Source organism: Dermochelys coriacea, chromosome 10, assembly GCF_009764565.3.
Source record: "Dermochelys coriacea isolate rDerCor1 chromosome 10, rDerCor1.pri.v4, whole genome shotgun sequence".
Classification (NCBI taxonomy): domain Eukaryota; kingdom Metazoa; phylum Chordata; order Testudines; family Dermochelyidae; genus Dermochelys; species Dermochelys coriacea.
Window position 1 is genome coordinate 7,225,266 of NC_050077.1, and position 27,710 is coordinate 7,252,975.

Genomic DNA, 27,710 nt, shown 5'->3' on the forward strand with positions numbered 1-27,710 from the left:
AGTCCTGAGAGAAACCATTGCCACCGCCGACAGCCCTTCTTCCCTTTTTAAGCCCAGCACTCGCAAGGAGCCTCAGGAAAGAGGCAGCTTCAGTGAGGGGCAGATCTGGAGGTTGTAACTCTCAGCTAGGATTTCGCAGCCCTTAATCCAGTGACATCCAGTTCAAAACCCTAACCATGAAGTGACCCCCTAGGGTTTGTAGCTTAACCTGCTTGGGGAAGGGACTAGTGAGGCTCCATGCACAGGCGATGCAGACATTTGTATCCTCAAGGACTGGTCAAAGTTCAGGACATCACAGACCATCGTGGGAATAATTCAGATCCCAGTCCTGCAAGGTAAAGAGCCCTTGCCTGCTCTTCAGTGGGGATGGAGAGATCATCCTACCTCATGGGATCAGGCTCTGGACGTGAAGGCAGTTAGCAAGCCAAGAGACCAACTGCACTGGCCACACAGCTTCTTGTACACTGCTCTGCCCTACATTTGACCCACAGTTCTGCCCCTGACCTACAGCATTTCCTGGCTTCTGTAGCGGAAGCTACCCTTTAGGGAGGTTGCTGTGCGATGGGGACAGGTATCCAGGCCAGACTGGTTTACAGCTGTAGCCAAAACTGTCCCCAGGTCTGCAGAGGCAGAGAGGCTAGGCTGACCCATTTCTGACATGGACAGTGCAGCGTCTAAAGCAACTGTAAGTATTCCATCCCTGACCACAGTGATCTAGCAGAGACCCTGGCAGATCTAACCCAATCCCTTGCAAATACAAGAGCTAGCACCACCAGTGCATGAGAGATGGCCATTGTGCATCTATTTATGAAATCTGAATCTGTACCATCTCCGTTAGCTGCCTGCTGGCATCGAAATTCTATAGCTAGCTCCAGGCAAACAGCCCATTAAGCCTTCCTATACTAACAGGAATGGACAAAACCAATATTTGCTTACAACTGTCAGCATGAAGCACGACATCAGGAGTTTCTATCAGTTCAGACCATGCTCAGCTTCATGCTCGCGCTCCCCGTATTGAACACAGAGCACAATGGGCCTGCCAGTTATAATGCTGGCCATGCCCACCCCAGATCAACCAAGCTGGCCATGCTCCTGGCCATTTAGAGACATCCCCACATTCCGAAGCATCACACAGAGTGGAGCTTCGCCTCTTTCCTGAGCTGCTTTTTACCGCGACTCCCTCCAGATCCTTCATTCAAGGCAGATGGAAACCCAATTGCAAGTCAATGGGTCCAGTATTTTGCTCCTCTGGGGGCAGACCAGTCATCGTAAAGCACAGCTGCCTACTGAGGTGAAGGTAGCAAAGGAAACTGCTCCTGGAAGGCTGCAGAAGAGATCGGGAGGTTCTGAGCCTGGCACCCCCACCAGTTGCCAGAGATATCCAGGTTATGTCCCAGAACCAAGAACTGCGTGCCAATCCTACCAAATTTAGTTAGCTGCTGGGAGAGGATGGTCCGTTCTTTCTGCTCAGGAGATTAGTGGAAGGCTGCCTAATTCCCTAACACAACTAGAGGAGAAGATTATGCGATCACAGTCACTGTACATTTCAAATGCAGACTTAAAAGCATCCACACGCAGCTCATTTTTCCTATTTGACATCAATGGGAAATCCACTGCAGATCAAAGGTAGCACAAGACCCGAATCCTTCAGGGCTTTGTCCCCAGCCCCACTGGGGAGACCCACATATTAAGGAGGGAGCTTTAGCAAAGAGCGGAACAGCCAGCAAATTGGCTACAGGGCTCAAGTGCTAGTAACATTCCCAAGCCCGAAACACACAGCTAGCTGGTTTGGGAGACATCTGCATCACTACACCCCTTTGAATCCCGGTCTCCCAGTTAGACCCATGGCTGGCTTTAGAAATTTCGGGCTCCTCGAGCAGGCTGTTCTTGAGCCACCTCTCCAAAGTTGCCTAAATTCACATAGAGCACTAGTGTGCTAAGCCAGTAGTACAACCACACAGCCTGACATGGGAAGCGTTGGACCACCAAGAACAGAGTGGGTGGCCTGGCCTGGCCATTTAGGCATCCAAGCCTCACAGTCTGTGGGTCCCCAGAGCTTGCTTTCTCACATCCCCTATTTCGTTAGGCAAGTTATGGCTTTACTTTGGGAACAGATTAACACCACAAGAGAAGGTGGTCAAAACCCCCACAACCCTACAGGATGAGCCCCAAGACAGGAGTGTTTTATCCCCATTTCAGCCCCACTATGAGCTTTTCAAGGAAAAATCACCACCACTGAGGTCCAGATCTACCTCCATTATGGGGCAACTGGGAGTCCTGTGAAACATACAGACAACATGCAAGGGCTCCGAGGCCCATGGGAGGTGGACAGAGCTCCCGACCGGGATTCGGGTCCTGGGTTCTATCCCCCAACTCAGCCACTGACCTGCTGCATGCCAGTGGGCAAGTCACCCCCTTTCCACTCACCCTGCAAGCTCTCTGGCGCCAGGATTGCACACTGGGGCCCCACTCTCTACTTCAGTATGACTGCAATCCACGAGACACCGAAGGACAAGCACTAGGGAACAGAGCAAGGCTGGGAAGCGAAGGTCAGGCAAAGTCATCGGGTCAGAGCTGCCAGGTGTGACCTACAACTCCAAGGCAGCCTAGCAGCAGGGCATTCTTCCTTCAACTATCCCACAGCCCGTCAAGCCAGGAGCACAGATGTTTGCACAAAGCAAGTAGGGCTCCTTCGGCAAGATCATGCCGCATTCGCTTCCAAGCTAAGTAAGCGATAAGGTGTAACTGACCTCCCTTCCTTTAGTGTGCAAGTGACAGGACGGAAAAAGCATCAACCTTTGATGCTCTTGTTCAGGATGGACTGCCAAACGAGTGGGGAGATTTTATTTATCTCCATTAAAAAAAAACCCAGAACACACAGCTGTGCCGAGGGGGTGCCGATCGGAAGTGCAGGTGTGTGCAGCACCAGGGTAGGGATCACACTCCACTTGCAGATCGGGGAGCTTGAGGAGCCCCTAAAACGACCCAGTGAGAGATGCAAAAGCAGAAGTGCAGCCACATTTACAGTATTTCTACAGAGGCGGCTTCTGGCTGCCTCATAAAATGTGTTTGTGGCCAGGAGGCCAAGGGCCACGGAGTCCTGTTTGGCCGTAAAGGAAGGAACAAAATGTCAGTAATTTTCAGGCAGAGAGTACACCGAGCGCCACCCGCTCCTGGGATCCCTGGTCTTCTTCTGTATCACTCCCCACCCCCAGTCACTTACCAGGTTAATTTAATGATCCCAGCGGGCTTATTAAGCCTGCACAATAAAGAGACAGAAGTCCAGGATGAAACGGGCAATCAATCAAAGGGACACAGCTCTCCCTCTTCAAAGGGGAAAGGAGCACACAGCTCAGAAGGGAATTCGGCATTTTTAAAGCTCCCTTTGCCAAGATGCATCAGAACTGGCCGCAGAGCTTCACCACCAAAAGCCATGCCACTTAGCAGCCTCTGCCCCAGCATAAAACTCAGGTGCCGATTTCCACGTCAGCTCCATCTCCTCCCATACAAAACGTCCCCCCCCCCGAGCCTGTTTCCAGTCCACGTCTCAGGACAGGAGTAACTGAAAACTAACTGTTTCAAGCCCGAGCCCTCCCCGCACCAGGCTGGCCCGTTCGGCGGACCAAACTCGCCCTGCAAATCTGCGAGTTGCCTCCTGCGGGAGTCCGAGTTTTCCTCGGGCGTCCCCCCCCCCCGCGCCCCATTGTTTCGCTTGAGCGTGCAAGACTCATGCAGAGACTGACGCGTGCAAGGGGGGATGGATGGACGGCCCGCGGAAGAGGTGGACACGCGGGGGGAGCTCAGCTTTTGTCACCACCGTGGTATTTCCCTGCACCCGAAATTCAATGGTGCACGCAGGAAAACGAGGGCAAGTTGCGTCCCCTGGGCAGTCTCAAGCCGCCAAGCTCAGCCCGAGGAGAAAAACAAACAAACAAACAAACACTCTTGCAACAGGTTTCAGAGTAGCAGCCGTGTTAGTCTGTATTCGCAAAAAGAAAAGGAGGACTTGTGGCACCTTAGAGACTAACAAATTTATTGGAGCATAAACTTTCGTGAGCTACAGCTCACTTCATCGGATGCATGCAGGCTGTAGCTCACGAAAGCTTATGCTCTAATAAATTTGTTAGTCTCTAAGGTACCACCAGTCCTCCCTTTCTTTTTAAGAATATCTGAGGAACAGTGGGGTTTCATGTTCTCTGTGTGTATATCAATCTCCCCTCTGTTTTTTCCACCAAATGCATCCGATGAAGTGAGCTGTAGCTCACGAAAGCTTATGCTCTAATAAATTTGTTAGTCTCTAAGGTGCCACAAGTCCTCCTTTTCTTTTTACTCTTGCAACAAAGTCCAGCCCCCCCCCCCGGGGCCTGCAGGCAAAGTGGAGGGAGAGAAGCGATGACAGACGCCCCGAGAGAGGGGAGCGAAGGCAGCCCAGAGCGGAGCCCGGCTCAGCCGGACCCAGCCCCAGCCCGAGCCGGGGAGAGGGCGCGGGAGCGCAGGGCGAGCAGCCCCCGGCCCCGGCTTTGCAATGCGCTGGGATCGCAGCCAGCCCGCCCCCCGAGCCTCGGCCCAACGCCCCCCCCCACCCACAAGGCGGGGATGGAGCTGGCTGAGGCTCCGCACGGCAGCTCAGGGCACCCCGGGAAGGGCTGGGAAGGGGGGGGGGCGCCGCCCCCACCTTGTTGAAGGCGAAGAGATCCAGCTTGAGCTTCTCCCGCTGGGGGTCCTGCCCCTGCCTCCGGAACCGAAACTTCATCATGGTGCCGGGCCCCCCCGCAACGCCAGGCAGGCAGCGGGCTCGCCTGCCCCATGCACCCGGCCGGCCCCGCGCCGCCAGCCCGCAGCCTGGATGCTGCGGGGAAGGGGGCCGTTCGGGAGCAGGCGGGGGTGAGCGACGCCCGGCCGAGCCAATCAGCGACCCCGGGGGAACGCGAACCAGACAATGGGGGACTCCGCGGCTCGCGAGTCCGGCCTCCGCGGGGAGCATGCGCCGGGGCGCGGGGGTGCCTGGGAGATGTAGTTCCTCCCCTCCCCGCCCCAGTTCTGCCAAGTCTGTGGAGTCCCACCCAAGGGGGGCCGATCCTGAGTGGGGCGGCTGGGCACTCCTGCCATCTAAGTCCTCAGTAGTTCTCAGCCCTGTCTTAGCCAGTGCCCAGAGAAGAGCTTTGGCAGCTGGACAGTAAAGAAGGTGGATTCCGATCCCCGCCACACACACACACACACACACACACTCGCTGCCCAAAGAGTGCGGGGGGGGGAAATAAAAGCACTTGGGCCAGATCCTTTCACAGCTGCCCTAGGTACAGCTGCCATAGGAGGGGAGATGCAAAAGACGGGGACTCTTCATCTGAGAAAAGAGACGACCGGAGCGGGGGTAAAATCATGAGGGGTGGAGAAAAGGAGGCGGGAAGTGTTATTTACCCCTTCACCTAACACAACAAGCAGGGGTCTCCCAATGAAATTAATAGGTTTAAAAGAAAAGTAAGGAAGAAAAGAAGTAGCAGGTTTAAAAGAAACGTAAGGAAGCCCGTCTTCCCGCAACGCACTGTCAACCTGTGGAACTCGTTGCCGGGGGATGTTGTGAAGGCCAAAAGTGTAACTGGGTTCAAAAAAGAATTAGATGCGTTCATGGAATATAGGTCCATCAGTGGCTATTAGCCAAGATGGTCAGGGACCCATGCGCTGATTGCTCCTAAACCTCTGAGTGCCAAAAGCTGGGACTGGCCCACAGCAACAGGGGATGGATCATTTGATAATTGCCCAGTTCTGGTCATTCCCTCTGAAGCATCTGGCACTGGCTGGCCACTGTCAGAAGACAGGATGCTGGGCTAGATGGACCTTTGGTCTGACCCGCCACTCTTACTTTGGTCTAATCCTGCTCATGTAGCTTTCCTTATCTCACTGAGCTCAGTATAGTGACTCACATGCTGGACTGTTGGCACATGACAGAAACAGGCCTTGCTTTGAACACATCAGCCCCTCCAGCCCCCCAACGCCATCAGGCTCAGGTCTCTTGTCCTCAGCCCCTCCCTAGCTCCTGCACACTGCTCTCTCTTCTGTCACTTACACTGAGAATGCTAAGCAGAAGACTGCAATGGTCTATGCCTGGTTTTCTCAACCTTTTTTTTCTGAGCCCCTCCCCAACATGCTGCAACTGTTTTTCTGCCTATCCAGTAGATTAAAAGCCAGAGCTGGAGTTAGGGGGTTGCAAGCAGGGCAACTGCTTGGGGCATCACACCACAGGGGGCCCCACGAAACTAAGTTGCTCAGGCTTCAGCTTCAGCCCCACATGGCGGGGCTCAGGCTTTGGCTTTCTGCCCTGGACCCCAGTGAGTCTAATGTCGGCCTTGCTTTCTGGTTTATTTTGGAGGACCCCCTGAAACCTGCTCTCAGCCCCCTGCCCCCCGAACCCCTGTTGAGAACCTCTGGTCTATGCTCTGAAATAACAGTGTTGCACTCATATGGTGGCTAAGTTATCACCATGAGTAGTATTATTATACTAAGCAGCACTCGCCTACATTCGGCAGGGTATTTCTTGCTGCTTTTTGCAGCACTCAGTAACTCCCAGTCTTGTACAGAAATGCAAAAATAAGGGATGTGCCTTGTAATAAGGGACTGTTGGTGACCCTACCCAAGGGCTAGAAAACTGAGCTTCCCGTACAGTCACCTCCAGAAACTGGGGCTTTAAGAAAAACCCCAGTTATATTGAGTCTCACAGGAGGTGCCAACACTGGTTCTATCCCGGAGCAGTTTGTGGTTTTTGTGTCATGGGTGGTGGCAGCAATTTGACTAAGCTTATAAACGCTGAGGAAGAAGGGAGCACTAAGGAAGGATTGTAGCTTAATCTTCATAGAAGCTCAAGCTCAGCAAAGCATTTTAAGCCCATGCTTAAACTTCTGCACCTTAAGTAAGTGTTTGCTGACTCAAGGCCATAGGGTTCCGGTGCATATGTACAGACCAATGCACATAGCACTGGACTTCTGGAGTTTCTTGCTGTGTTTCAAGCATATGAAGAGTGCTTCAAAACAACCTTTGTTTTTCCCAACCTCTCTAGGTGTCTCCCTGTACAGATGAGAAATGGCGGCCATGATGGCAGCTTTTAAAGTATCTCATGCACGCTGGAAGCCTTCATCAGAGACATGCTGATAAAGAAGCCCCTCGCAGGGCATTCTGATGCTGCAGAAGCTGTGTTGCCAACTCTCAAGGCTTTTGTCATGAGTCTCGTGGTAATTATTGTTTTCCCTAAAGCCCCAGCTCCTGGACGCAAGTGGAAATGTGGTGATTTCAGCCTTCACTCTGAAAGAAAAAGGAAGTTTCTAGCCCTCACGGCTGTGGAGAAAGCATCAGAATGTGACCCCCAGGGCACCCGAAAGGCTCAAAAAGCAGCAGGCAAATAAAAAGAACACCAAATCTAGTACTTCTACCTAATCTCATGACTTCAAAGGCAATCTCAGGATTTTGGGTGAGCCTGACTCACAATTGTTGACCATTTGGGGTTGGCGCTACCGCTGCTGACAAACCAGTGCAGAGCTGAGCCAAAGAAGAGCAGTGCTATTTGTACCGGCCAGCAGAGCACAGTTCATACACCTGAAGGCACGCTGAAGCAAGTCACTTCATGGTGCTGTGGGTGGGTGGTGTTGCTTGCAGCATTGGGGCTATTACATCAGTGCTGGCTGACACAGCATGGGTAGAGACTGGTATGGTGTTCCGGATTCATTCCAAGGCAGCTTTTACAACACCCACCTCGTGCTGCATAGGGTTTTGCTCTGTGTGTTACAAAGGGAGATGTGGAAGCTCACTTGTGTGGGTTTGCTTTAATTTGATGTTCCAAACCTCTCTGAAATTGGCACAGCTTGACAGACCTATTTCTCCAGGAAGTGTGTGGGAAGCTGAGGGGGAAAGCATGGAATAAAGCCCTGATCCAAAGCCCTTTGAAACTAACTCATTGACCCTTTGGATCAGGCCCTAAATGTGTCAAACTGCAGGCTTCTGGATGGGTCCTGCAAGATGCTGCCTGCTTTCACTGGCCGCAGTGGGGCTGGGGGTGTTAACACTTTGCAGGATTGCGCCCCATATTTAGGGAACTGGGTTATTTTGAACTGGAAATAAGGGGGTTCTGATTGCAGTCTATAAAATCATGTGTGCTGTGGACAAAGTGAACAGAGAAGTGTTATTTACCCTTTCCCAAACTACAAAAACCAGGGGTCACCTGGTTAAATTAATAGGCAGCAGGTTTATTACAAACAAGAGGAAGTATTTCATCACACAAAACACATTAACCTGTGGAACTCATTGCTATGGGATGTTGTGATGAACGAAAGTATAACTGGTTTCCAAAAAAAAACTGGATAAATTCATGGAGGATAGATCCATCAATGGCTATTAGCCAAGAGATGGTCAGGGATATAACCCCATGCCCTAAATGTCTGACTACCAGAAGCCAAGAGGGGAAGACAGGGTAGATCTCCCCAAAGTACCCTGTTTTATACACTCCCCCTGAAGCTCTGGTACTGGCCTATGTCGGAGACAGGACAGTGGGCTAGATGGATTGTTGGTCTGTCCTAGTAGGACAGTTCTTATGAAATGGATAAAAAGAAACACTTGCATCTGGAGCTGTCTCAGGCATCCGGAGCACTACACAATTCCAATTCCCGTCCCTGGTGTCGCTCCACTAGGGCCAGTGTCACAACGTGGATCATTAATTTTAATTAGCAAATGACTGCATAGCACTTTGAAACATAAACTCCCTTATAGCTGCTAAATATGATCACAAGTGAATCACATTCACCCCTGAGGTAAAAGCAGTGGTTTGAGTTAGCCCAGAAATGATTGTGGCCCACAGTAGGTGAGGAAGAGAGAGTCAGTTGAACGCTAGGAAGAAAGGGAAATTGTAAGGCGAGAATAAAGGCAGCATTTTCCAACCTGGCTAGTGGTTTTAGGTCCCTCAGTTTTGGGGGAACTCAGCCAGACCCCAACAGCCTAACATTCAGAGGTGCTGAGCACCTGTAGCTCCCCCGCAGAGGGCTATGGGGTTATGGCTGACTCTGGTTTGGGCAGGTGTTAAAGCAGGATGCAGGATTGTACTGCGTAGTTTGGGGGTGATTTGCTGGGTGTGGGTAGGAGCATCCCCCTCTGGTACACTCATTGGTCTTTGCTTTCTTTGTGATCTCTCGTTAGTTTCCCTTGGAGGAGGTGCCACCAAAAGTCATTTAAAAGATTATGATTTGTATCGCAGTAGCCTTCAAACCCAGCTCAGGCTCCTACAGTGCTGGGAAGTGTACAGCCCCAAAGTGAGAAACCCAAAGTGCCTGCAGGCTAATTGACAAGACAAATAAAGGTTGGGAGGGGAACTGAAGCACAGAGAGTCAAAGTGATTCACCCAACGTCATCCAGCAGGCCAGTGGCAGGGCCAGGAATAGAATCCAGCTCTCCTGATTCTCAACCCAGGGCCCTACCCACTTGACCACACCACCTAATTAGTGATTATTGTTCACATGAGGATGCCAGAGATATGAAACAACATATCACAAGCACATAGACCAGAAGGACAAGACGGTCTATTGTCTCATGATTGCTCCCCACTCTACTCTGGCTAGAGGCCAGCTCGCCATACTCTTCTAATTCACATCAGCCACAAATTCAAACATCCCAGGAGTTCGGCTCCAGGGTTTTGATTAATTCCATTGTAGAGATGACAGGAGCTAGCTGAAAAATCTGGATTCGGATTTTGCTTCAGATCCCAACTTCCTCAAAGTTCTGCAGTGATTCAGACCTTGGGGTTGGGTTTTGTTCCAGCTAGAAAACAGATACCAGGAAGGTCGGTGATGGCTTGAAGGAAAGATCTGAGAGGAGATTTTCACAGTTTCCTTGGGCAGTTGGCTGTCCAATTCCCATTCAAACTAACCAAAACTTGGTGTCCAAATCTCAGTCTGGGACTTACGCCCAGTGTTAGCCCTTTTAACGAGAGCCAGAATTCGGGATCTTGCACGTTGTTTCCATTAGGAGGAGAGAATAGCGAGGGAGTTGGGGATTTCTCTGCTGCAACCCTGTTAATTTACAAAGCATGTACATAAAGCCCTGTTTCCCTGAACACAGCAGGAATCAAAGAGCAGGAGGCAGTTATTTACTCACAGCTGCAAGCCTCTTCCCAGCCAGCACTCTACCCACAAGCTCTTCCTTTAAGCTTTTTCTCAGGGTCATGCTACAAATACTTATGGGGCTGTCATGGGGCTTCCTTGCTGCCTTCTCTGTGTGCCTCCGTGGCATTTGTGCTGCTTCTCTCTCTCTCCCACTTTCATTCAGTCATGCACATGCACAGAGCTGCAATCCAATCAATCCTCTGTCCCTGCATGTGTCATCGGACCCCCAGGAAATCCCTTCGACCACATGGCCCAGCCACTGCCCCACATGGTCTAGTCCTTGGGCAGTGATTTTTCATTGTTTCAGCTATCACTAAATGAAAGGGCATTTAATTGTTCCATCATTGAGCCTGCATGGAAGGCAGCTGTCACACTCGACAGCTTGAAAAGGACCGTGACCGCCCAACCCCCAATATCGCACCCATAATTGAAGGCATGATAGAATGAAACGCTTTGTGGCTGAGGAAGGAAGATTTTTTATTCTTGCCACCCTGTCCCTTCAGCCCTGGGCACAATTTGTTCCCTTAACAAGGTCTCATCTTAAGATGCCTCTATCAGGGATTTGCGTCCTCCGGCTGCAGATCCCTGGTGAAGCTGCTCCTCTGCGGCTTGATCTTTGCAAACCTTAGCACATTCTGCAGACCCTCCCTGCCCCGAGAGAGACAATACCCATAGCGGGAGCTGGCTCCCAGTCCTAGAAACACGCTCGCTCACCCTCGCCGATCACGCTGCTGAGCCTGCCGGGAACCCGTTTTTCTGATTTGAGATACAGCCAGTTCCTCAAACTGACAGCCCCATGGTGCGCAGAGGTAAAGCGCCACACAAGGGAGAAGAGAGGGGCAGAGGGGCTGCCACCTGCCCTCCACAGGGGAACACCCAGCTTGTCAGCACAGCCCTCAAAGTGGACGGCACTGGATGGGCGGGAGCCTGCGTAGGCTAGCTGGGAGATGCACTGTATCAGGATACCCCACGGGCAGCCTCTGCTGGCAGGGCTCCTTAGCAGGCCTGGCTGTCACTTGATGCCTTCCCCGGGCCAAAAAAACCCCAAGGAGGGCATGTGGCAAGGTCTCCCCATGGGACACAGAGTGCTGGCAGGGGACAAATTCTGGCCCATTGCTTGTGTTGCTGGGAACCGTGGCCATTCGTCCTGGCTGCTGCTCCCACACCGGGCCAGGGCAGATCACCACGCACCAGAAGGGAACCGATCAGGATGGCTCAGGTGACTGCAACCTGAAGTGCCAGGTGCAAAACAACCAACACAGAGACAGAAGATGCTGAGTCGTGTATGTTCCTCCCCTCCCTGCCGCCTAATGGGGCCTTTGTATGCTGGGCTGCCCAGTGTATTTACCTGTAAGCGCCTCAGGGCAGAAGCCCTGCTGAGTCCCCGGCTGTGCAGCCCATGCACACAGGTGGCATTATCGAAATAATAATGCTATGGGATAGTAACAAGTCTTTGCTGCCATCTTTGCCAGAGTCCTGACTACCCCCACCCCCACATCCAGCTTCACCCTCCTCCTGACCAAGGAGGACTAGACAGAATTCCACCTGGGATCTGCATGGACCACCTGCTAATGGGCTGCAGGGATCACCATAGAGCATGGCCTGGCCTGTTTCCATCCCTGGCTGCTAAGTGCAAACCTCTCTCCATTCCCAAGGCCGGGACCATGCCGGGCTGCACTGAGAAGTGCCATGAATCAGGGTACCAGGCTGGCGGAGCTGCTGGCTGTTCACAAAGAGAATAATCCAACAGGAGCGAGAGCGTAGGTGATTACACCGGAAGTGGATGATTCACCAGACAGGTTTATGGGGCAACTGGTTGAACATGTCTGTGCCTCTGCCTCAGACACTGACATCTCCTCACGAGGGCCAGCTGGATCCTGGGTGCAACTGGAGGAATCAGGCCCAGGTGGTTACCAAAAACCTGTTCCATTTAAAGGAGAAAAAAAGAATCCCCCTGCCCTGGTCTTTGAAACTATCCCAGGAAGGAAAATTTCAGCATGTTACAAAGGCACAGTTTGGGTCCAGCTTCCCTGCTATGAATCCCTTTCCCTCCCCATCCTGAAGAGTCCCCAACCCCACTCAGTTGCTCACACCTGACGGCTGTAATAAACCGCTTTCAGAGCCCTGCCGCCGGAGGGGTTGGACTGGCCCAACGCAGCATCCACCAGCACACAGAATCGCCAACCCTGCGCATTCCAAATCCCTAGCCGTCCCCCGTCCCCCAAATGAGATTAGCTTCAGAAGGAGAAGATTTAAAAAAAAATAATAATTGGGGGGTCATTGTCTTTGCCTTAGTCTTTCGGGGTCCCCTTCTCAAGTGGTCTCTACCCCCAGAGGGCTGGAAGCTTTGTGTTTTTTTCCCCCAGTGCAAGATGACATCCTTGCATACTCACCAGAGTCCAGGAGCTGGGGCTTCAAGAAATTCATCAAGTTATCTGGCATGGGAGCTTTCATTGGGGAAAAAAAAAAAAAGGCTGTGAGACATTCTGGCTGCAAAGCCCACCCAGCCAGCAGGCCCGGCGGCAGTGCTGGCTCCAAATCTGCAGGCAGCCAGTGCCAAACACCCATCCACATCCCGACCTGGCCCTGTGAATGTGGAGAAAGTCTCTGCCCCTTGTAGATTAGCCTTCACTGGGTGGGCGAGTACCAGTGCTAACAGGAAAGGGGGTGGTGAGCACACCGCCCTCTTGTGGCTGCAGCTAGTGGCCACACACAGGAGCAGACAGGCAATTAGCATGTGGTGTTTCTTACTGCAGCCCCCCCTCCCCAAGGTGATGCTCAGGGGACCCGGGTTATGAGGCACCTGGCTGTGGCATGACATGGTCTTGTCTGTGCCTGCTGTAGATCAGCTCCCTGATTCCACCAGCCTCTGGCAGCACAAGTCCTGCCATCCTGGCCTCCGCAGACCTGGCTCCCTCTGTCCAGGGAACGACAGGCACACGCCAACCCCCGAGTCCCCAAAGCGTGCCCTGCAGCATCCAGCCCCTTAGCCACTCAACATAATTCAGAGTTCCCAGGCCTGCTGGTCCCGAAGGAATTGGACACACCAGCTTGTCAGAGTCAACTCCGGCTCATCACTTTGCTTTGCACCACAGCACGGAGATCTATTGATAGTGAACACAAGCATGCTTATTATCAAAGAACTGAGATTCAAGTGATAGGGAGCAAGACCTATTGGAAGCCAATGGTTATATATAAAACAAAATCATAACATGCTTCCTGGAGACTAAATGTCAATGATAATTTACCCTGTCTAAAGCTTAGCTCACCCCAAGTTCTCTCCAGCATCTTCAGCCATGCCTGGTTGAGACTCTTTTTCATGACACAAACTCACTGATTCTTTACTTTGTCGGTGAAGAATGCCAGGGTGTCTGCTTTCACCCTCAAATGTACTTGAGCACACCTTTGATGTGCACCTCAAGATAGGCTCCCTCCCCCTGCCCTGCTTGCTTTTCCTGTTACTTTTCTCTTTTTGAAGTTTTCACAAGCCTTCATTAGCATTCAGTTCAGACTGGTGAGAGGAGACACACTGTGAACTATATAATACTTAACTCAGCTGGAGAAACATTTCTTGTCCGGACAGAAAACCTGGTTTTCACCTTTGCTGGTGCCCAGTCCCTAGACACAGGCCTGAAGGATGTAATTTTCAGTGTACAGACACCATCCACGGACGTGCATTTTGCGATTATATCGAAGGCCAGTGCGACACTGGTTTTTATTCGAAACCTCTCTTTGGTGAACAAAATGTACATACCAGCCCCAGGAGATCCCTGCAATCCCTCTGTGCCCCAAAGAGATTCCGGGATCACACTGGGCAGCCGCTCCACCAACTGAGCCAAAAGCAGAGTGGGCAGCAGGAGCTGTACCAAGCCAGGCTCTGTGGAAAATTGCCCTCTGTGGACCTCGCACAGGCTTGTCAGTGAGAGCAAGGCCCAGAGCCTCAAAGGTATTTAGGCTCCTAACGTCCATTTTGAAGCCTAAATACCTTCTGAGGATCTGGGCCGGACAGCTACTGCATGGGAGGCAGGTTTTGGTGAAAGCTCCTTCTGGGGGGGGTTGTAGTCTGTAGCTGTGTGCATTTGTGCCCCCAGAGATCCCTGGCGCTAGTCAAATGCTGGCAGTGTGCTGGCTTTATTTCGATTGTAGGCTCATTGGGGCAGAGACTCACTTCTTCTTGTTCTGGGTTTGTACCACGCCTGGCACCCTGGGGGCCTGCTCCATGCCAGGGGCACACATCGGCGCTACCACCACACAAATGAATAATAATAACATTGGTTTCCTGGTGGCACAAAACCACCTCTTCCTACTTCCTTCGGTGGTAAGTTCTTATGGGGCCAAGAGCGGTGTTTCATCATATACATGTACAGTGCCTAGCCCCATAGAGCCCTCGCCCTGAGCAGGGCCTCTCCACCCCACCAGAAGATGAATAATAAAAGCAGCACTTGGATTAATACTGATCCTGAAACCGTAGCAGTGGCGCTCAGGTAGTGGTGCTCAGGGTGCTCTGGGGCTGGAGCACCCACAGGGAAAAATGAATGGGTGCTCTGCACCCACTGGCAGCCAAGCTCCCCTCCCGCCCTGAGCACGCCACGTCCCCGCTCCTCCACCTCCCTTCCCGCCTGGCCGCTGCCGAACAGCTGTTTGGCCACTCCAGGAGTGGGAGAAGGGGAAGAGCAGGAACGTGGTGGGCTCAGGGGAGGAGACACGGAAGAGGTGGGGCTGGCGTGGGGATTTGGGATAGGGGCAGGGAAGGGACGGAGTTGGGGTGGGGACTTTGGGGAAGGAGATGGAATGGGGGTGGGGCAGGGGCCGGGGGCAGAGGTCGAGCGCCCACCAGTGGGAGCAGAAGTCGGCGCCTATGTCGGGGCTGCCCGGGCACCATGACCGGCTGGCAGTGGCCCTGGCCTAGGTCCCAACTCGAACATCAGCAAGCTGTGGTCAGGCAGCACCGCCACCCTGTTGCGATCACGTTGTCCCCGTCCCCTCGCTGCTGCTGTGTGTCTTTGTGCTGTGTACTGCCTGGGGCAGGAACGGGGCCTTGTGTTCCATTTGGGAAGCACCTGGCACTGTGCTAGTGGGCACAACTAATGATAATAATCCATGTAATGGCCACGCACAGGAAACCAGCTTTGCTGCAGGCACCCATGATGGCAACTTCTGGGATGTGGTGAATCATGGCAGTGATTTTACGGGCTTACATTCCACTATGGCCCGGCCGTACCAGCTAACCGCAGCAGCAGTAGTTGTGCATCTGATGCCGTGTACCTGCCGGCGCTGTACAGCACAATTCTGATGGGGGAAGTGAATGATTCAGATGCATTCGTCACAGCCCTTGGGGATTGGCTGCATGTCCCTAGCTGTTTGCAATCACTAGCATGTTCTGTAGTATTTAACAGTGGCAGGTGAAAAGGGGATGGGTAACGTAGTGGCAGAAACCTGAAACTGTAATAAGTAGCCCTAGCCTGATGGGTGCACGTCTCTGCACGAGGGGGCGCTTCTCAGGAGCAGGGTGTAGCAGAAGACAAGCCTCACATTTAATAATGCACTCGTTGGGCGGCAGCATTACATAGGGGTTAGAGCAGGAGCAGGAGCAACAAGACTCCGGAGTCCTATTCCCAGTTCTGCCACTAACTTCTTGTGTGACCTTGATCAAGTCAGCGCACATCCCGTGCCTCAGTTTCCCCATCCATAAAATACTACCGCCCCTCTGCAAACTGTTTGACTCATTCAGAGGAAAGTTGTTCTCGGCGGGCAAGGCCTTATTACTAAGTGTGTTTTCACTGGTGCCCAGAAGCATATTTTGAGGTTTCTAAGGCCTGCTCTACACCCAAAGACTAAAGGCGGGATTCAGAACCAATTTAGAGCCACTGGTGCCACTTTGTGTGTAGACACTGCTCAATGAATTTAATCCTGCTTTATAGTGGTTTAGATTGCACACACCATTTTTGTACTGGTGTAACTATCTATGTCAGGGAGCAGCGGATATTTACCATTATAGTAAATAATATACCATGCCCTGGCATAGACAGTTAAACCAAGATAAAGTCCCCTTCTTGTACCACAATAAGCTATACCAATCTAAAGCACCTTCATAGTGATACCACTGCATTCACACTGGGAAAGAATACACTGCTTTAACATAGTGCAGTCACAATGGGACAAATTCCTAGTGTAGACAAGGCCAGAGAAATGAACAAGTATAACCAGTTTGAAACCAATAGAAGCATGTCCACACACTAAGTTGTCCCAGTTTAATGAAGTGGGTCATTTAAACCAGTGGTTCTCAGCCAGAGGTATGTGTACCCCTGGGGGTACCCAGAGGTCTTCCTGGGGGTACATCAACTCATCTAGATATTTACCTACTTTTACAGCAGGCTACCTAAAAAGCCTTAGTGAAGTCAGGTTTCAAAGTAGCAGCCGTAGTGAAGTGAAGTCATACAAACTAAAATTTCATACAGACAATGATTTATTTATACTGCTCTATATTCTATCCACTGAAATCTAAGTGACATTATTTATATTCCCATTGCTTCATTTTATAATATGGTAAAAATGAGGAAGTCAGCAATTGTTCAGTATGAGTGTGCTGTGACACTTTTGTATTTTTATGTCTGATTTTGTAAGCAAGTAGGTTTTAGGTGAGTTGAAACTTGGGGGTACACAAGACAAATCAGACTCGTGAAAGGGGCAAGTAGTCTGGAAAGGTTGAGAGCTACTGGTTTAAACCAAGCAGCATTAATTTGGGGCCACTTGTTCAAAGGTTGCCTAGATGTCCTAGCAACAGAGGCAGAGATGGGCTGGATCCCATCCCTCCCCGGCCTTGCTCTTGGGAGGTGGGGAGGGGTACACGCTCTTGCAGCTGTAATAGATATTCGCGGGTAACTGCACCTCAGTGGAGGGTCACGCACCTGTCAAGCCACACAAAAGGTTAGAAGCGGCTATTAAAAAATAAAAAGCCAAGCCAAGAAGACATGCCTTGTTTTGCTTGACACGTTCACCGGCCGCTGCCTGTGTGACTGCGTGAGGGTGGGATTGAAGGGGGAATAGCTCACATGGCTCCTCACAGTCAAACGGGACACAGCTGGCCCTTACCATTACATTGCAATGACTCAATGTAGCTCACAAAAGCTTATGCTCAAATAAATTTGTTAGTCTCTAAGGTGCCACAAGTCCTCCTTTTCTTTCTTTCAAGCTGAGCGTTTTGCTTCAGCAGCATTAGCATTTAAATAGGTTTCAGAGTAGCAGCCGTGTTAGTCTGTATTCGCAAAAAGAAAAGGAGGACTTGTGGCACCTTAGAGACTAACAAATTTATTTGAGCATAAGCTTTCGTGAGCTACAGCTCACTTAATCGGATGCATTCGCTTTGAAGTTAACACCCCATTAAAAAGAAATGAGGGACGTTTGCACTGTGCTGGAGCTATTGTTCCAGTCCATCAGGATGCAGGACACTGATTTCCACAGGCTTTCCCTGAGGCTGGGGAGTGTTTAAGTGTAGCTTTGGGCCTGGTACGTTTTCTCTGTCTACAAATGATAAACACATCCTCTCAGCCAAATCATAACTGACAGCAAACCAAGAAAGAACCAATGCCAAGTGTCAGTGGGCAAGAGCACAGCGTGTGCGTCTCTCCTCTCTGTCCCAGTCTGCACTGACCGGAACCCAGAAATAACCACCTGTTTCTGCATCTAGCAGAGTCTTGGAGATTTAAACACATGGCACAAAAAAAACAAAAGGCGTAACAGAAAGGGAGGACTTGTGGCACCTTAGAGACTAACAAATTTATTTGAGCATAAGCTTTCGTGAGCTACAGCTCACTTTATCGGATGCATTCGGTGGAAAATACAGTAGGGAGATTTATATCAGCTCACTTCATCGGATGTATTCGGAAAGCTTATGCTCAGATAAATTTGTTAGTCTCTAAGGTGCCACAAGTCCTCCTTTTCCTTTTGCAGATACAGACTAACACGGCTGCTACTCTGAAAAAAGGCATAACAGTTATATCCACATCTGACTTCACAGATTCATTGAAATGTTCCTCTCAGGCCAGTCCTACACTAGAGATTTTGCCCAGTATAACAGTTGGTTTGGGGTGTGATTCCCCCGCCCCGCCATTTCTATGCTGGCCCAACCCCTAGCACAGATGCCATTATCCCAGCATGGAAGTCCTTTTGCTAGCATAGCTTATTTTGCTCAGGGAACTGGCATCAGCTGCACTAGCCAAAGCACTTTTTTTGCTAGAAAAGGTGCATCTCCTTTTGGCTGGGGTTGGCTGGTGTAGTTATGCCAGTGTTGCCCCATTTCGACCAAAGCAGTTAGTCAGAAGTTCAGAGTTCTGTGGATGGTCTAGCTGGGAGCAGAAATTGACAGGAGCTGGGTGTTTTCTTTGATGCGCTCTTGATTATTTACAAGGAATATACAAAGTCCTGTAATGCATCCGATGAAGTGAGCTGTAGCTCACGAAAGCTTATGCTCTAATACATTTGTTAGTCTCTAAGGTGCCACAAGTACTCCTTTTCTTTTTGCGAATACAGACTAACACGGCTGCTACTCTGAAACCTGACAAAGTCCTGTGTCTCTGAAAACAGAAGGCATCAAAAACAGAAGAAACAAGGTGGGTGAGGCAATGTCTTTTACTGGACCAACTTCTGTCAGTGGGAGAGAGAAACTTGTCCAATAAAAGATATTACCTTCCCCGTCTCTAATATCCTGGGACTATCACTACAACAACAACAACACTGATTGCATAGAAAAAGAAAAGCAGCAGTTTCTTAGCTCTACACCCTCTCCCCCACACACCTCCCCAAGCTTCTTTAGCCAACAGGAGACCCAAAAGCTCTCTCTCTCTTTCTCTTTTTCCTTGGTTGCACAGGCTCCTGCTTGGCTTTCTTGCCTCTTTTCTTCTGACTGCCTCTCTTTTTGTTCTTGTCTGTGATCTTATCATCTGTATGTTCACTCCCATACACACCTACCCAAAACAACACTCAGCCCGAAAGCTCCTGGCAGGTTCACACACACCTTTTGTCTTCAATAGGGGTTACATTTACGGGGGTTAACTGCAGGGTGAGTTCACACCTATCAACCTCAATGGGGTTTTAACCCAATCCATAAGAGGGTTTCACCCAACTCATAATACCTGCCAGCCTGCAGTGTACATCTGACCTGAGACAGTTTTGATTGCCCCTGCATACGCCCTGATGGGTAGCACCAGCTATTGGAAATGGGCATGGGGTATGATCAGAGTGCTAACCAAACACCCATGCTTAGTTCCTCACTCTGCCACAGACTTCTTATGTGACCTTGGGCATGACTGTCCGCGCCTCAGTTTCCAATGTAGAGATAACAGCCCTGCCCTGCCTGACATGGGGTTGTGAAGAGAAATTAACCAAGGACTGAGAGGTGCTCAGATACCAGGGGAACGGGGGCTGTGTATGTACCATTGACAGGGACGATTGTGTTCATGGAAACAAGTCTAATAATGAAGGTGATACTGTCAGGCTGTTATCTACATTTCAGTTTTTTTAATGATTTGACAAGGGGATCACTGGGCTGGTTTACACACACATTTGTTCAGAAATAACAAAAAGGTGTGAATTTCACCTGATTTCGTTATTTTGGGGCAAGTCTGTGGGTGGATACTTTTGTTTTGGACTGAAAAGGGTTAAAGTTGATTTAGCTCAAGGCAGTTTGTGTCCAACCTAAAGCCTGGTCTCCATGGTGAAATGTCTCCAGCAATTTCACATCACTCCTGGAAATGGGAAGAAAAACAGATACATTCATGCAAACCCCTACAGTGGACACAGTTATATCAATTTCAAAGCGTTGCTATTGGTTGCAAGTTTAAATGTATTGTGTCCATATGATGCAAGCTGTTCTGATAAATGCTGAAATGGACTAAACTGATGTAAACACTTAGAAATCGATATAACTGCATCCCCTCTAGCCAAATGCACCCATTTAACTGATCTGTTTTCTTTCCGAGTTGGTGAGATCAGTGCAAAAACTACACATATATGCATCCTTAGGTAAATTAATTTTAATCACTTTCATTCCAAAATAAGAGTGTCCACAAACCAACTCAAACTGAAATAAATGCACAATGTCACAGACCTACCAGTTCTCCAGTCATCCATGAAGTCTTTTAAAAAACAGACTATATGACCGCTGAATCTCAAAACTATGCAGATTCTAGAGATGAGATTTGAACTCTGCGCTGCATCCAGGGCCTTAACTGCAAGACCATCCTTCCTCTTTTTGATTCATAGCAAGAGGTCATTTGAAGCAGCCTGAGATTGGGTGCAGAATTCCCAAGCGGGGGGTTATACGTGATGTGCAGGGGGGTCTCTCTGGCTACAGAGGTATATTTCGACCCAGGGGTGGCCAGCCCGTGGTTCCGGAGCCACATGCGGCTCTTTAGAAGTTACTATGCGGCTCCTTGTACAGGCACCGACTCCGGGGCAGGAGCTAGAGGCACCAACTTTCCAAGGTACCGGGGGGTGCTCACTGCTCAACCCCTGGCTCTGCCACAGGCCCTGCCCCCCACTCCACCCCTTCCCTCCCCCTCCCCTGAGCCTGCCATGATCTCGCTCCTCCCCCCATTCCCCCACCCCTGCCTCCTGCATGCCAGGAAACAGCTGATCGGGAGGCGCTGCTCAGTGGGGCTGGTGGGAGGAAGGTGCTAGGAGTGGGGCAGTGGGGGGGGGAGCTGATGTGGGACTGCTGAGGTATTACTGTGGCTCTTTGGCAATGTCCATTGATAAATTCTGGCTCTTTCCCACGCTCAGGTTGGCCACCCCATTTCAACCCATCGAAAATACCACTTCACAGCGTAAAGCCATGATGTGGGGACACACAGCAATTATGCAGTGCTCAGGGACAGCCATGTTACCCCAATGCTGGCCACGCATGCTGCTGAGCTTTTCCAGTCTGGAGATAATCTTCTCCAGGTGCCAAAGACTGAGCACCCAGCCAAATCAAGAACCTGCTTCTAGAATGCCAGGCAAGGGATCTGGCTAATCGACAGGCTAGTTTAATTCTACGTGCAAGATCTCTGTGCTGCCCAGTCAAACTCTAGCTCCTGCATCAAGATCACTTTGTCTAGCCCCAGCTGCCTCAATCTGGCCATGCGCTCTGTTTCCTAGTTCTTTGGCCTTAAAAGCGCTTCCTGGCTCCTGGGAAGGATTTGAGGTGGCCCACAAGCAGTCAGTCCCTCGTAGATATTTTTAGCAGGACTAATCACAGCCGCTCGCCATCAGGGGATGTGTGAAGAGCCCTCGAGGACTGGAGCAGGGACATAAGCACCACTGTGGTGCCAGGCCTCGCCAGCGAGTGGCTGGCGTGCTCTTCCCCAGATACCCAACTGACCCTGCATCCAGGATGTGGGCTGGTGATTGGCAGTGGGAAGGATATTCCCATCTCTCTCCAGCTGCGAGCTCTTTGACAATGGTTCTCTCCCTGTCCTGCCAGCTTGGGGTTATTGACTAGAGAGCAGAAATGGTGCAGGGAGTTTCCTATGGGCCAGGTGAGTGGCCAGACGCGCTATTGCTGTGGAACTGAGCAGGAGAACGACCTGGTCACCTCATTCTTGGATAGCTCCCTCCTGCTGCCCTTCCCTGCGGCCTTGTGCTGGAAGCAATAGCTCAGCCCAGGCCTTGTAGCCAGATGCACACTCACTGCCTCGCACAGCCCCCTGCACTCTGCCCCCCCGGCACTGCACATCACTAGCTACAGCCAGGAATTGCTCCTAAAGGTGCAACAGCAGGGTGTAGGGCACGAAGCGAAGGAGGAGACTGTCCCTGTCTGAGGGCAGTTAGGTAGGCCCCAAGGTCTTCTCCACCTTGGCCAGGGTTTGGCCAGGACACAGGAGCCTCTCTCTAAACCCTTGAGCCATCCATTCTCATCCCACAAACTTCCGTCAACACGCTGACATGCTAAAGCAGAAAGATCCGAGCAGGTTAAGACAGCATCAGGCAGATCTCTGGATATTTTCTGAGTTTCTGAGAATAGTCCCACTTGGAGGCCAAAGCAGCAGCTGTAGCTGGAATTTCCCTGGGAACTCCTTAGCCCTGGGTAGGATGGAGAAGGTTAGGGCAGAAATGACATCACGGGAGGGAGCCTGTGTCACTGGCTGAAAAACCAGCTGTGGCTGGGGTGGGACCTGGTGAGAGAAGGGGAAAATAGCTGAGAGGAAACACAGAGCCCTCACGTCAGGGCAACTGGCAGCCCCCAGGAATGTTCCATCCCAGTTAATGCCACAAGGATTTGAGGCAGGGTTTTGTGGTCTAGCCATTTATCATGAGACTGGGAGACAGGACTCTGGGGCTCTTTTCCCAGCTCTGCCCCGACTCGCTGTGCAAGTCACTTCATTCCTCCGTGCCTCAGTTTCCCCCCGCTGATGATATTCCACCTCTTTCTAAAGTGCTTTGAGATCTCCGGGTAAAAACTGCCATCTCGGTGCCAAGCGTTATTATCAAGAGCTAGTTATTAAAAGACTAACTGAGCTTCTAAAATTCTTTGTCCATTTCCCACCCTAGAATGGCTCATTGCAACCGAGACCTCTGTGGTAATAAATGAGCTAAAACGCCCCGACAGCTACAGCAGAGGTGACACATTTCTGAGCGACTGAAGGGCACAGTGTGAGGTGGCGTGAGACACAAGGTCAAAGATCAAAGGCCTTTAATTAACCGAGCTGTGCAGTAATAAATGAACAGGCTGCTGGTCTCTGCACTTCGAGACAAAATGCTCAGGGGATGACATCACGCAAGGGCTGCTATAAAAAGGACCGTGATCAGTTGCTCTCCTTATCCACTGAAGGTCGGACACGAAGTAAAGGGCTTAATCTGCAGCCAGGGAGATTTAGGTTAGAGGCGGGGGAAAACTCTCTCACTCTACTAAAGCACAACCATACGGGTTACCTCAGAAGGGTATCATTGGCGGTTTTTAAGAACAAATACCTGTGGGGGATGGACTAGGATTTCTTGGTCCTGTCTCAGCGCAGTGGGGCTGGACTAGATGTCCTCTCGAGGTCCCTTCCAGCCCAACAGTTAGATTCATAGATACTAAGGTCAGAAGGGACCATTCTGATCATCTAGTCTGACCTCCTGCACAACGCAGGCCACAGAATCTCACCCAGCCACTCCTATGAAAAACCTCACCCATGTCTGAGCTATTGAAGTCCTTAAATCATGGTTTAAAGACTTCAAGGAGCAGAGAAGCCTCCCTCAAGTCAACCATGCCCCATGCTACAGAGGAAGGCGAAAAACCTCCAGGGCCTCTCCAATCTGCCCTGGAGGAAAATTCCTTCCCGACCGCAAATATGGCGATCAGCTAAACCCTGAGCATATGGGCAAGATTCACCAGCCACATACTACAGAAAATTCTTTCCTGGGTAACTCAGATCCCATCCATCTAATATCCCATCTCAGGGGATTTGGCCTATATACCCTGAATATTTAAAGATCAATTACTTACCAAAATCCCATTATCCCATCATACCATCTCCTCCATAAACTTATCGAGTAGAATCTTAAAACCAGATAGATCTTTTGCCCCCACTGCTTCCCTTGGAAGTTCCCTGGTTCTACTCGCAGTCGGAAAGGTCTGTTAGTGAGGGAAACGCCCGAGTTAGGGGATTTGGAATGATTGAGACAAACACCCTGTGGCAGCTGTTAGCATCTGACAGCTGGCCCCTGTGGGTCTGGTAAAGTCACCACTGGACTCGGGGGCACATGGGACAGGTCTCCACCTAGCAGAGGAGCAGGGGCATGATTCAATCTACTGCCCCCAAGCACAGTGGGAGCTGGCAGGCCTGGTGGCAGCCTCAGCAGAAAGGCAGAGGAACGGACATCCCTGCTGAGCCCCGGGTCAGAGGAGAGGCGCTCTGTGAGGAAGCTCACCATGCTGCTCGCATGAGACATAGCGAACGCTAGCCATAGCCATAGAAAAGCCATGATCTAGCCCAGAGCGCCATCCCCAACAGCTGGCCACTCGGTGCTGCAGGGAAAGATGGAACCCACAGCCAGCAGCATGGCAGGTACCCCTCCGATGCAGGATGCTTAACCCTTTATCTGAAACTCTGCCCTGGTTTGTGCACCGGACTGAGAACCAGATCTTCTAATCATAGAAGGTCAGGGCTGGCAGAGACCTCAGGATGTCATCTAGTCCAACCCCCTGCTCAAAGCAGGACAAACCCCAACTAAATCATCCCAGCCAGGGCTTTGTCAAGCTGGGCCTTAAAAACGTCTAAGGAAGGAGATTCCACCACCTCCCTAGGTAACCCATTCCAGTGCTTCACCACCCTCCTAGTGAAATAGTGTTTCCGAATATCCAACCTAGACCTCCCCCACTGCAACTTGAGACCATTGCTCCTTGTTCTGTCATCTGCCACTACTGAGAACAGCCGAGCTCCATCCTCTTTGGAACCCCCCTTCAAGTAGTTGAAGGCTGCTATCAAATCCCGCCCCCCCCCACTCTTCTCTTCTGCAGACTCAACAAGCCCAGTTCCCTCAGCGTCTCCTTGTAAGTCATGAGCCTCAGGCCCCTGATCTTTTCCATTGCTCTCCGCTGGACTCTCTCCAATTTGTCCAAACCCTTTCTGTACGGGGCACTCTGACTCATGCAACAGCCTTGAGCAAAGCCATTTCCTCTCTCCGTGCCTCAGTTTCCCCCCTTAAAATGGTTTGGCTGGTGCTCACTGGCCAGCCCCCCTGGGGGCTCCGAGGATTGGCTAGTTAGGGAGGCAATGGTTAAGTGCTGTGTTTTGCCTACATACAGGGGGCCTCCAGGCGCTACTGTGATAGAGGCGTGATGCTGGCATCTTTAGCGCACACTGCAGTGGGGCATCCTAGTGCCTCTGGGCACGTACCAGAGCCCTTCCGTCTCATGGCCTGGTGCTCGCACACCTAAGCAGTATTCCCTAAAAAGAGAGACTGAGGCGAACCGTGGGCCAGTCCCTTCCAGCTGGCTGGGGAAAGAGAGAGAGGCTCTTTGCTCGGCTGCTTTCTAGTCGCTGGGGTGAGGCGGCTTTTCTGTAGCAAGCAGGCTCCCCCAGCCTTGGCTGGAGTTCACGCCACGCTGGGTCTGGGCTCAGCAATTGGCAGACACAGCTACTCCCTGGCCTGCTGGGTGCCCCCAGCCCAGGCATGACCTGAGCTTGGGCCCGAGCCACGACAGCTTTTTAAAATTAATTGGGTGGATTTTCCCTTCCTCCGCCCCCACCCTCCCACGTCAGCCACACGCTGTCAGGCCCCATCCCGCAGAGGCTGAGCCAGGCAGTGGTGTCCACACCTCCTCTCACAAACGATATCCAGCTGCAGGCACCAAAAGGCAGGGTGGCTCACGTCAGTTTCCACCAGGAGCTGTCCCGGCCTTTCACGTCAGTTTCCTCTGCTCCTCACCCCTGCCCTACCACGGAGCAGGGCTCGGGGTAGATAGAGCCAGGATCCCCCAAAGATATCCAGCCCCCCTTGTTCCCTCACACGGCCCCTTTCGCCTAGGGTCACCTCCTTCTGCTTTGCACCCTCCTTCTTATCCTTCCTCTCTCAGCCCCCTAGCTGGGCACTTGGTTTCTCACTCACAGCTTGTATCCTACAGCTCCGGCTAGAACCCATCCTTCCTGAAGCAGCACAGAGGCTGCGTGGCGGGGGGTGGGGGGGGGGGAAGTATCTGAATTTGGTTGCCTGAGTGGCTCGAGCAGCTCCCCTCCTGCCCGAGGGGTTGAGAATGAAGCAGATGTTCCTGCGGTTTGTTAAGCAAAGCTGAAGACACTGACTGTATTAATCCCAGGGAAATGCTTTCATGTGGGGGCTCGGGATGTTTTTAAAGCTCCCAAGTATATAGGCCGGTGTCTCTGCCAAAGCAGAAAGCCAGAATTTGCACAGAACACAACTTGCACAGGAAGTGGCAGCAGAGAGAGGGCTTCTGCCCCAGCGAAAGGCCCAGTACCTGGTGCCCCACCCCCTCATTGCCCCTGGCCCCTTTGCCTGTCCCCAAACAGGCACAGCTTTCCAGGGTTAGGGGGCACGTCTGTGGGGATCTTAGGAACGAGCTGGCAGCTCTGCTTCTCCCTGCGTAGAGTGAACTGTGCGGAATGATGATCTCTCAGCAGAGAAGCGAGGCAAGACTCTGCTCCTGAAAGGCTCCGCTCAGCGGCCTCAGGCCCAGCCCTGAAGAAAACTAGCTACTCCTGAACCTGGAGCAGAGATGTTGGCTCCATGCACCTAGAAACTCCGTCTCTGCTATGAAAGCCCCAAGCCTTTGCCTCGTGTAAGGCCATGAAGTGCTCTGAGTGACACTTATGTTGGCTAAGCGCTGATGGAGCATTAATTAAATAAGGCTCCTGCAGCCCTGTGACGTGGGTGTTATCCCTGTTTTACCGGTGGGAAAACAAAGCACAGAGCAGGGACCAGCTGCAGGTCACGCAGCAAGCCAGGAGCTGGCTTAGAACTCACAAGCTCCGGGTTCCCAATCGAGGTTTAGCTCACGAGACCATGCTCCAATTAAGGACAGGTAAAAAAAAAAAATGATAGAATGGATGAAGGGAAGCTTGTTATTTAGCTGCACAGCACAGATAGTGTCAAAGCAGGCTTCCCCCAGGACTACTGACATTTAATTAAGAGCTAGTTCTAGCCCTGGCTTCTGAGACTGCATAAGTCTATGGGAGGAGCACTTTGCTGGGACAGCTATCCCCATCTACTACACCAGCCAAAAGCTCCTAGGGTAGACACAGCTTGCTCCAGCAACTGGCAAAAACCCTGCGTAGATGCTAGGGCCCTTGCATCCATCAGAGAACACCCCGCCCCCCTGACAGTTGTGCTTGCACAAGGGCATAGTACAGACTTGGCCTGCCAGCTGTGAGAGCCTGTTTGTGATGTTGGAAGTCTCTTGAGACCCCCAAACTAATTTCACACAGGAGCCATCCAAGAGCATTACCAGGCTGGGGTGGGATTTGAACTGGAGACCCACTGTAGGGGTGAAAAAGCATCTCCAGTGCTAATGAGCTCTCCCCTAGGCCAGCCAGCCCCTGCTAGGCTACCAAAGCCTCTGAGAAGAACAGTAGCACTCTCCCCCGTTGAGGAACAATGGAAGGTCGACATGGAGCTAGTGCTGCACGTTGATCTGGAGGATGGATAGACTCTGATGGGATGTGAAGACCCAACCACAGAGCCAGCCAGGAGATTTATTCTGTGGTGCTGCAGTTTACAACGTGTTTCAGACAGCCGTGCAAAGTATTAGCCAAGAGTACAAGGCGGGGCTGGATTGATCCGTGACCCAGACATGTCACAGAGGGAAGCAGTAGATCATCAGAGGCTGTTCCCTAAGCAGACTTGCTCTCCATGTGTCAGGGACCTCAGTTTACCCTGGCACTGCATTCTGTGACGTGCAAGGCAGATCACCTCTAGCATAGGGCTCAGGCCCCTGGCTGGGCCAGCCTGGGGAACTCAAGCTGAAGTCAGACACTCCTCTGTTCCCAGGGGCCCGTAATGCTCTAATAAGGCACGAGAGGCTCTGAATATTGGGTGCGAGCCATTGTTCTCTCTGCCTATCCTTAGTGGCTGTTCAAGGTGGAGCCCTTACGGAGG

The 27,710-nt window shown here is 51.4% G+C and overlaps 1 protein-coding gene across 2 annotated transcripts in view; it reads right to left on the minus strand.

Moving 5' to 3' along the window:
* The window catches only part of LLGL1 (LLGL scribble cell polarity complex component 1), a 73,766-nt gene extending 68,800 nt beyond the window's left edge, over positions 1-4,966 (minus strand). Inside the window, exon 1 of one of the 2 annotated variants that reach the window (XR_006274665.1) lies at positions 4,676-4,885. Coding sequence is in view for 1 of the 2 variants with exons in the window: in XM_038418826.2 (XP_038274754.1) it covers positions 4,676-4,756 (81 nt within the window). In the remaining variant the exon portion in view is untranslated. Of the gene's footprint in view, positions 1-4,675 lie in introns of both variants that reach the window. The other variant, XM_038418826.2, reaches the window with a different exon arrangement.
* Positions 4,967-27,710: the final 22,744 nt, after the last annotated feature.